Source organism: Myotis davidii, unplaced genomic scaffold (assembly GCF_000327345.1).
Source record: "Myotis davidii unplaced genomic scaffold, ASM32734v1 scaffold290, whole genome shotgun sequence".
Lineage (NCBI taxonomy): Eukaryota > Metazoa > Chordata > Mammalia > Chiroptera > Vespertilionidae > Myotis > Myotis davidii.
Window position 1 is genome coordinate 463,179 of NW_006285049.1, and position 10,114 is coordinate 473,292.

Consider the following 10,114-nt stretch of genomic DNA (forward strand, 5'->3'; position numbering starts at 1 on the left):
CATCAGTAGTATTGCCCTCTCTACCGGATTATTCCCATCAGCCTAGAAACAGGTTCTCTCCTCCCCCGCCCCCCACACACACTGCTCCCTACTCCTTGCCCTGCTTTATTTCTCTCCGTAGCACTTCTCAACCTTTGACAGGTTCAGTATCCTTCTGATTTGTTTGTTTCTCATTTGTCTCCCTCCAGCAGAATGTAAATTCCTCCATGGCAGGGACTGGTGTCTGGCTTGTGTCTCGCTGCCTCCCCACCCAGTGCTTAGCACAGTGTCTGGCACACAGTAGGCGCCCCTTGATGTTGTGGAATGGAGGGATGTCCGAGAGGCAGGGCTGAGGTGCTGTCGGTGGGGCAAAGGAAGCGGCTGCACAGTTGATTTAAGTGCTGCATCAGTTTCTGTGAGTCACGGGAGAGGAGGAACCACAGGACTAATTAATTACCCATTAATGTCTCCTTGGGAGACAACACACCAAAGGCCCTGATAGGGCTCATCCTTCAGGTTATGTAAACAATGGTCAGGAACCCGGTGCCTGAGACCCCCTGCTCCTCGCCCTGCCCTCAGTTGTTGGGTCAAAGGAAGGAGGACATACAGCAGGTCCCCTGGGTTCCATGGGGTAAAGGAGAGTTGAGGCGGTAGGGGTGGGGTGGGGCAGGGACAGGGACGACTGGCTGGATTCATTCCCTCCCTCCCTTCCTCCCTTAAGTTTCAGGTGGACAGAGGCCCTCAGAGGCCCAGCCCCACAAGAACTAAGGTCCCTGGGCCTTTCCATTAACTCCCAACTCAAAAGGTCCTTGGCCTCAATCTGACCTCCGTCCAGCTTCAGTTCTGTCCTGTGGAATCTGTGGTCACCTGGCTCCAACCCATCCCCAGAACCAGCGCCCAACACCCCTGCTCTCTCCAGCTGCCCATCCTGGCATCCCCTGCCCTAGTGTGGGGCATTCTCAGCACCATGCGGGGCCCTCCCTGCACTGCTGCTAGAAAATTAAAGCATTTAGCGCGTCCTGCCTTGCTCGCTGCCTCAAGGAAGATGCTGAGGGAAGGGTGAAGAGAAGTGTCAGAGGAGGTCCAGACCCCCTGTGAGAACCAGCCCCCACCCAGCCTGAGCCTTGGCAAAGTTAAGGGAATCAAATGGGTTTCTCTCCTGGAGATCACAGCCCCTCCCCTTGCAGGACTCCGCCATTCCTGAGGGCAGGGCCACAGCAGCACTGGGCTGAGGCTGGCGGGAGGGAGCCCAGGTGTTTAGGGCTGTGGCCCAGCCTTGAGAGGCAGCCCCTCCTAGGCCTCACCCCATCAGCTTTGGTGCATTCTCAAGAGGCCTTGGGTTTTCTGCCTCACCCCACCCCATCCCCACTGGGCGCCAGACCCTAATGCCAGTAGAAGTGGGTGAGTCAGCCGAAATGTACTAACCCATCCTCCTCTCCCCTCTAGTGCTCTCTCAGGTGCTTTCTGTAGAAGCTCATGGAAAATCAGGCAGGGCAGCTGGAGGGCCGGGCTGGGCTGATGGGCAAGGTGGAGGGGCTGAGACCGGGCAGGAGGGCTAGGCTGGGGAGAGAGGACGGGTGGGGCGAGGGCCTGGCCATCAGGTTTGCGGCTGTGGAACCACAGTGCCTAATTAATTATGCCTCCATGCCCACAGGACTTCGGGCAGGTTGCTCTGCCTCAGTTAGTTCTTCTTTGGGGCCTCCCAAAAGCTACTGAGGGTCTCCCGCCACCTACGTCAGAAGCCAAGCGGGGGGCCTAAGGAAGTAACTCAACAGAGGATGTTAGAAATCAGGTGATGGGCCTAATGAGCCGAGAGCTCTCTCTGCCAGCCCAGGCTGGCCAGTTTGAGGCCCTCGGGAAACATCCCGGACCCCGTGCTTTAAGGAAGATGAATGAGAAGCTGTATGGATAGGCCGGAGGCTGGGAGACAGTTAGGAGGCCCCTCCAGTGTCCTGGCGTCAGGGACAGGGGCAGGGAGAACGTGCAGGTCAGCGCGGAGCCCGATGGTGATGGAACATTACCCTTCAACGTCTGGAAGTTGAGTAGATTCCTCCAGGGCAGCGAGGAGGGTGGATTGACAGTAATTGTTCCTTTGGGGGAAAGTCCCCCCCCCGCTCCCGCCCCCAGCCCGGCCTCACCTCAGTTCACTTCCTGGAGTCTCACTTCTCAGGAACCAGACCCAGAGCCCCCTCTCCCCAGCCCAGGGGTGGAGGACTGAGGGAGGTGGTGATTCAGAGGCTCCATGGGGAGCACAGCAGGGGCAGGGCAGGGGCAGGGGCAGGGCAGGGAGGAGAGGAGTCACTGCTCTCACCTGCAAGGGGCATTCTCCAGAGGAGCCAGGAGAGGCACTATCAGAAGAGGCAGGGGAGCCTGTAGTGGGGGAGGAAGCTCTCCAGCTGGCCACTCACTTCCCACCCAAACCACATTCAAGGCCTGGATCGTCTTCTTACCATGATGACCTTGGGCACGTTACCTGACCTGCCTGCCTCAGGTGCCTCATCTTTAAATCGGGGCTAACATGAACTCTCTCACAAGACTGGGCAGTGATTGCATGTGATGGCACGCACAAAGAACACGGTAGTTTCTCGTCTCCTGTGGTACTGGTACCCTTACTGTAAATGTTAACCTTGCCATCCGGAGCCCTGGGTTTGGGAGCCAGGGCACCTGGGGTGGGATCCATTCTCTGCCACATTTTAGCTGTAAGGTCTCTGCACTTCGTTTTTTAACATCTATAAAATGCAGATAGTAATAGTACCCGCTCCGTAGGTCGTTGTAACTTCAAAATGAATTAATATATGCAAAGCACTTAGAACGTGCCCCGCACATCATCAGTGATCAATAAGTATTACCTGTTAGTAGTAGTCAGTTGCTTAAGGTCAGAGGCAAGATTTGAACCCAGGTCTGTGTGACTTACCGGTCCGTGTGCTTGAACACGGTATCACACTCCTGCCCTTCCTCATGAGACCACCCTCGGGTTCCTCACATACTTTGTACACTGCTTCCTTTTATCCTGGGCCAGGCTTTCTGGCTCACGTGCCTGCCAGACCCTGCTCCCGCAGTGGCCCATCTGGAGATGCATGCCAGGACTCAGGGCTACGTGCAGTTGTCTGTGTCATTAAAATTTTTGACACTGAGGTCAATGGAGACAAGAGAAGTATGTAACACTGGCCCCAGGCAACTAGTGGACTCAGCCCCTCTCCTCCCTCACCCGGACCCACATCTCAATCCAGGGCACAAGGCTTAGGGCTCGTTGTTTCTCCCTGAAGAGTCAGTCCCCCAAGCCCAGGCTCACTCTCTAGCCCAGAAGGCTGTGGCAGGTGGTGGCAGAGCTCGGCTGGGCCCAGCTCTCTACACCCCCCAGGAAGCCTGCAGTGCTCTTGGCCATGAGCTCTTTGTGCACATCTCTTCCCACCTCTTCTGTCCTTACACACACGTGCACACACATGTGCGCGCGCACACACACACACACATGCGCACTCACGGGTGCCTTGCCTCAAGGAGTGTCACATGGTGGAAAGCATGGGATTTGGGGTCAGGGACTCAGCTGGCCTCTCGGCTGTGTGAAGTGGGCACATCACTTACACTCCCTGTGCCTCAGGCTCCTCAGCTACAGACAGCTCCATCGCAGGGCACCTGCCCCAGGGGCTCATGCCGAGAGGTCACCAAGTCTTCTTTTTTGTAACATTATCCTTCCTTTTTAAGTTTCCTAACTACATCATATATGAATATGCTTATTCGTATATTCCGTTTTTTAAAATCTTAAGTAATATAGGTAATGCAAACATGGTTTTGACCTTGTCCCTCACGGCCTCCCCCCCGTGGTAACCACTGGGATCAATATCCTTCCAGGCCTTTCTCTGTGTGTTTTATAGATATTTGCTACATGGGCTCCTATGAGGTTTGTCTGTTAACATAAAAGGGGATCACCTGATACGGATTTTTCTGCAACTTGTTTGTTTCCAATAATAGCATATGTCAGAGATGTTTCTGCCTCAGAACTGCCACCCACAGCTCCTGCCACCCGGTCCTCACCGATGGAGTTGGGTGTTTCAGTGTTTCGCCGTTGGAACCAGTGCGGCAGCGGACGGCTTCGGGCGTGCCCTTTGCGCACTCCTGCTGGCATTTCTGTAGGATGGACACGGTCCATGTGTTATTTTTAATGCTGATTCAAAGCATTGCAACCTCAGCGTTTTGTATTCAGTGCCTGTTTGTTGGTGGCTCTGAGCTGGCCTGTCCCTGGCATGCTCTCTCACAGCCTCACGCCTGGGAGAACAACAGACCTGAGCCTAAGCCCGGGACACAGCAGGGTCAGCCCGAGGGTGTAGCCAGGGGCCCTGGCCAGGTCCAACGCTAGCCAGTTGGGTGGACCAGGAACGTTGGCTTTGGATCCTCTGCCTCTGTGCATGCCCCCTTCCTCCCTGCAAGCCCACTCTACCCCCATCTCCATCAGAATGAGACAGGTCATCTGGCTGCAGCACTAGATCAATGACTGTCAGCAAGCCAGTCACCTGCTCTGAGGCTCCTTCCCTCTTACGTAAAATAGTGACAATAACACGCACCTCCTGGGGCAAATCGGGTGAGTGAGATGAGATAAAAGAATAGTGTGTGAAAGGACTATGCAGACATCAGCCTAATCCTCCTGCCTCTTGCCCATATCCCACTCGCTCCCCTGGCAGGGTCTTGTCTTCACCTGGCTACCAACTCAGTACCTGCTATCCTCCTAGTGCTTGACCCCTTGTTTAGCTCTCAGCTGGGATTGTAGCTGCCAGCTAAGATGTTAACTGTAACCAAGATGTCTGCTCTCCACCAAGATGTTAGCTATCAATGCTTACTGCCACCAGGGGGGTTGTTAGTAGTTAACGTTCCCCTATAATGAATGCTTGCTAATAATATAATCTCTGATGATGTCTTTCGCTCTCATTCGATTATTAGTTCTCTGAAGGCAAGTTCCCTGGAACATAGTAGATGCTCAGTAAATATTGCTGGGCATAAATGAATGAAAAGCCTTCCATCGCTTCCCAGGCATGAGGTTGCAGTGATGGGTGATGCCAGGCAGTGGGGTTGAATTTGGGGCAGGCTATCCCAACATAGATAAGCATCCGTGGCCATAGGCCAATGGCAGGAGCAGAAATCATTTCACTCCTCTTTTCTCCAAGAGAAGAGCCAGCTGGCTGCTCTAAGGGGCCTCCTGGGTGAGTGCTCTTTGGAAGGGCCTCCCCCAAACCTGGTCAGGTCCCAGCTTCTGAGTTGAGAGATTTATTTTCATTAGCTCACCCAGGGGTGACCAGGCTCTGGGCATTCAACCAAGCAAGCTACTGATTGATAAGTCAGATCAGCAGTTTATTAACTTCTGCTGGCAGGCGTGATGGCTAAGCAGCTTGTAGTGCTGGAGTTGGCCCTCTCCTTGCGTGTTCTCTCTGCAGAGGGAAAATTTTGGGGGGAACCCAAATCAAATCCAGGAACATAGGACGGAGCGCGATGATTCTAAAGAATAATAATAGTTGGTGCTGAGTACACTGCATACATCTACCCTTGAAACCACACGGTGGTGGGGTCATTACTACCGTCCCATTTTGTAGGTGACGGCGCTGAGGTCACGTGGGTGCTGGCTACTGAGGGATGAACCAGCACTCAAACCCAGGTGTCCCAGCTCCAGCCCGGAGCTCCCATATGCGCTTTTCTCAGTGCCGCTGGGCTCAGAGAGGCCGCCATACCCTGAACAGGGCCTTCTCGGCCCTGGTGAGGCTCCCCATTTTCCTTCTGTTGAGGCCACACAGCTTCCCTAGTAACATATCTGCTTCCTTGATGAGCCGTGGGAGACGCTGGCGGCTCAGCAGCGGCGTACACATGTTCTCAGGAGAGCACTTCTCCTGCAGATAATCACAATAAAACCACATTAATAGCTACCATTCACTAAGCGCTTACCATGTTTCAGGCGCCGTGCCAGGCGCTTTGCACGCATTATCTTTCTGTCACAACAACCTCAGGAAAGTTGTTTAGCTCTCATCTGTCTTTTTCCAACGTAGACTCACAGGCTCAGAGAGAAATGTCTTGCCCGGGGCCCATCACTAGTGAGTAGCGGAACTAAGACTAGAATCCAGTCAGTCTGATTGTCAAGCCTGCATTCTTTTTTTTTCCTTTTTTTTTTTTAATAATTTTTATTGATTTCAGAGAGGAAGGGAGAGAGAGATTGAAACATCAATGATAAGAGAGAAGCATTGACTGGCTATCTCCTGCACGCCCCCCAACGGGTGATTGAGCCCACAACCTGGGCATGTGCCCTTGACCGGAATCAAACCCAGGACCCTTCAGTCCGCAGTCTGAAGCTCTATCCACTGAGCCAAACCAGCTAGGGCTCAAGCCTGCATTCTTAACCAACCCCCACTCCACCCCTCCAAGTCCCACTTGCTGGACTTGCTCCCTGTTGGAGCCTCTGCCCCCTGTGCCCTGGGGTCATTGGCACTGAGGCGGGGTCCATTCAGGCTTCCATGGGGCTGCACCTAAAGCAGCTCTAAGGAGCCTGGGTCCTAGAGTCAGGGAGTCAGTGTCTGGGGTGAAGGAAATGGAGCTGGGCCCCAGTTTCCAGGGTAAAATGTAAGCTGGCCCTTCCCTCCGTCTCCTTTCCTCCTGCTCCTCCCATACTGAATTTCCTCACCCATCACACCATGCCTTCTCAGTCTAGCAAACTCCTAGTCATCCTTCAAAGCCCAGGTTAAGTGTCACCTCTCCTGGGACACCTTCCTCCTACCCATCAGCCCTAATGATGGCATTTACTGGGTTTTATTGTGCTCATCTCAGACTCCTCACTAAGCCGTGAGCCCCCCAAGGCAGGCATTTGTGTTCCCCATCGGCTGCAGCTCTCAGCACGTCGCTGGCACCCGCCCTGGCCCCATGCATATGTATCATGTAATGAATGTTTCGGAGAGTCCGAGGAATACAGGGCCGTGCACAAGTGACGGAAGAGCTGGGCACAGCCCAGTTAACAAGAATGTGCATCGATTTAAAGAATTCCAATCCCATGTGGGTCAGTGGTTCCTAACCTTGGAGACATTGGTGGAACTTTTCGGCTTCTTTCTCCCAGAAAAGTACAGCCTGCCTGTCAGATTTCATATGGTGCTACTTGGGGGTTCTGCTCCGTATGCAGGGCCCCAGAGAAAAGCTGTTTGGAGGGGTCACTGTAGACACTGGGAAGGCCTGGTAGGGAGCAGCAGGGTGGCCAAAAGGAGCCATCTCTAAGGGAATAGCTATTCATGGTCCAGTCGGCCAAAAAGGCGCCGGGGTGCGGGAGAGGGGGGGGGGATGAAGGCCTCCTGTTTCCTGGCAGGAGGCACAAACCCCAGTGCGGTCTGCATGCAGCAGAGCTCAATGGTTCAGCACGGGGGCAGTGGAGGAGGCCTGCTCAGGTTCAAATCCTGGCTTTGCCTTTTCCTAATTGTGTAACCGTAGGCACGTACTTAGCATCTCTGGGCTGTGGTTTTCTCTGGGAGGAATGGAACCCCTACTCAGTAGGGATATTATTAGGACTAAGCAGGCTAAGGTCTGGAAAACGCCTCATAAATTTCCATTCCCTGCTCGCTATTACTTGACGCATTCATTTGTCTTCTAAGAGCAGGGCCCTGGGGGAATGGCAAGACGACTAGGAATCAGCTTGAAGGTCCCTCAAGGCCCCCTCCTCCAGGAAGCCTTCCCTGGCTTCCTGCCACACCCACACGGGGCCAGGTTCCTGTGATCGGCACCGGGTGCCTTGGTTTCACTCATGCTAACACCTACTTCCCACTAGACTTGAAGCTCTATGAGGCAAGGGGTCTTGTCTGTGTTGTTCTTTACTGTATGCCTGTGCCTGGCACATAGTAGGTGCTCAGTTAGTAGGTGTTAAATTAGGGACTGAGGTGTTGGGCAAGTTCCAGGTTCTGGGAGAGTTCCAGATTCTGGGCTGGAAGCTCTCTGGGCAGTCAGGCAACAAGCGATGGTAACAAAATCAGGGGTGGGCCTGGGTGGGGACACGGGGCCCCCTGGTCAGTGTCACAGTGACTGAGCCTTCTGACTTCTCCTCTCTCTTCCCCTCCCCTCAGTTCCTGGCATTTGACACGCAGTTGCTGATGGGTAACCGACGCCACACGCTGAGCCCCGAGGAGTATGTTTTTGGAGCCCTCAACATTTACCTAGACATCATCTACATCTTCACCTTCTTCCTCCAGATTTTTGGCACCAGCCGGGAATGAGGACCTCCTCCCACCACCTCTCCCTTCAGAGAATGCTCCCTCGCTGGCCCTCTGACCCTCCCTGTGCTCCTGTAAGCCCAGATATAAACTAGCTGCCAGCCCGGCCTGTGGCCAGCCTGCTCACTCCCTCGCCTACCCCCCATCCTCACCCTCTGTAGCTGTATCCACGCCCTGAGGGGCCCTGCAGAACCAAGGTCACCCCATGCCCTGTGCCACCCTTTCCCCCCAGTTACATCTCCCAGACTGAGACAGTCCAGGCTGGAGGCTCCTCTGGGTTTGAGGACCCAAGGGACAAGGGAGAGGAGAGCCGCAAAACCGTGGGGCACGCTGTCCTGCGTCCTGGACACCCTCTTCTCTCTCTTTCCAGGTCAGGCTTTGTAAGGAAGGGGGTCGGGGCCTGGCTGGGAGATGAGGTGAGGGTGCTCCGCGGGGTGGTGGAGGGGAGGGGGGGAGGCAGGATGGCTGTCCCAGGCTGCGCATCCTCTCTCAGCTCTGAGACGAATGGCTTGTTCTAGAGACTGGAGCCCTGGGGCCAAGAGCACCCAGGGAGGCATAGGAAGGCAGTGCCACCTACCTCCTGGGTCATGACAGAGCAGTTGGGGTGGGAGGTGGGAGCAGGAGGCCCTGCTCCTAAGTGGACCCCAAGGGAGGTGGGCGCAGGACAGTCAACTGGGAGGTCTGGTCTCTGCAGTCCTGCCAGGTCACCCCGACCTGCACCCACCCGGGAGGCCTGTGGGCTGGCAGGACTGAGATCTATTCCTCTCACCCTCTTCTCTGGGCCCCCAGGATGCTCCCACAGGCCTGGGGCGAGTGCTGTGCCCTAGGGGACTGGATGTTCTGAGGGAGGGAGGGTCATCCTAACCAAGCCAGCCCCATCGGGAGGGAATCCGACCCTGCCCCCAGCCCTTCCACAGGGCCTTTCCACACATCCCATTTCTTAAACCCTCCCCCATCTCACGCCATTTGCTGGCTTACCCCTAGCCAGGCCTCCTGAGGCCTCAGTTGGTTGTGCCTCTGTCCCTTTCCCTGGCTTCTCTGGCCACTCAGCACAGAGTCCCTAAGCCCCCTCCACTCCTTATCTCCTCATCTCCCTAATTTGGAAACGATCCAGCCAGAGCCAGTCCCACGTGATGGGGCCTGGGCTCCTTATCAGCCTCTAGGCGGCTGAGATCTCCGGCAGGGAATGCGTCAGCCACCCAGCCCCCTGCAGGCCCTGTTGGGGAGGCGACCAGGGGGCCACCCCTGGGGGAAGCGTGTAGCCAGTGCAGCCAGCACGTGCGAGCAGCCACCCCTAGGCCAGTGGAAAGTTACTGGGTGCGGTCAGGGAGGTTCAGAGTGGATTCCTCTCCCTCTAGATACCTCTTAGCCCTGTCTGAGGGGTCTGTTTGCCCATGGGGAGGATGACTGCGTATGCTGTCTGTGTTCCCAACCCCTCCCTCCCCATCCTTCCTATTTTCAGCTTTCAAGAAATATTGCAGAAGTTTTATTGCACCTTGGGTATTTGAGGGAATAAGGAACCAAGAAATGATGGTGGTGTTTGTGGGTGAGATAAAGGCAATCGTGAGCATGGGTGAGATGCCTACTGTGTGTTGTCCTAAATTAATCCATTTCAGCCATCCTACACAGGTGGTTTTTCATCCATTCCCATGGCAGAGGTGATCAAGGGGCTTGGAAATGAGCCCAGGGTAGTATAGCTCACAGACTGGGTGGGGCTGCAATGAGGTTGCATGGTGGTCAGGCCCTGGGCGTTGCTAGGGATTTGTCATCCTTGGTGCCAACCCTGGCCTCCCATCTCCCCTCCCACTGCTACTACCAGTTTTCCACTCCGTGGTCTCCACCTTCTGGACACACACTGGGAGGCCAGTTCGGGTGCTGGTTCCCAGCCTCACTGCCCCGTGGTGTCAGGCGAGTGT

The 10,114-nt window shown here is 55.1% G+C and overlaps 1 protein-coding gene across 1 annotated transcript in view; it reads left to right on the plus strand.

Moving 5' to 3' along the window:
* Positions 1-8,311, plus strand: part of FAIM2 (Fas apoptotic inhibitory molecule 2) — a 27,288-nt gene extending 18,977 nt beyond the window's left edge. Inside the window, exon 11 of the mRNA XM_006755453.2 lies at positions 8,052-8,311. Coding sequence (XP_006755516.1) covers positions 8,052-8,201 — 150 coding nt within the window. The 3' untranslated portion in view covers positions 8,202-8,311. The remainder of the gene's footprint in view (positions 1-8,051) is intronic.
* The last annotated feature ends 1,803 nt before the right edge of the window (positions 8,312-10,114 follow it).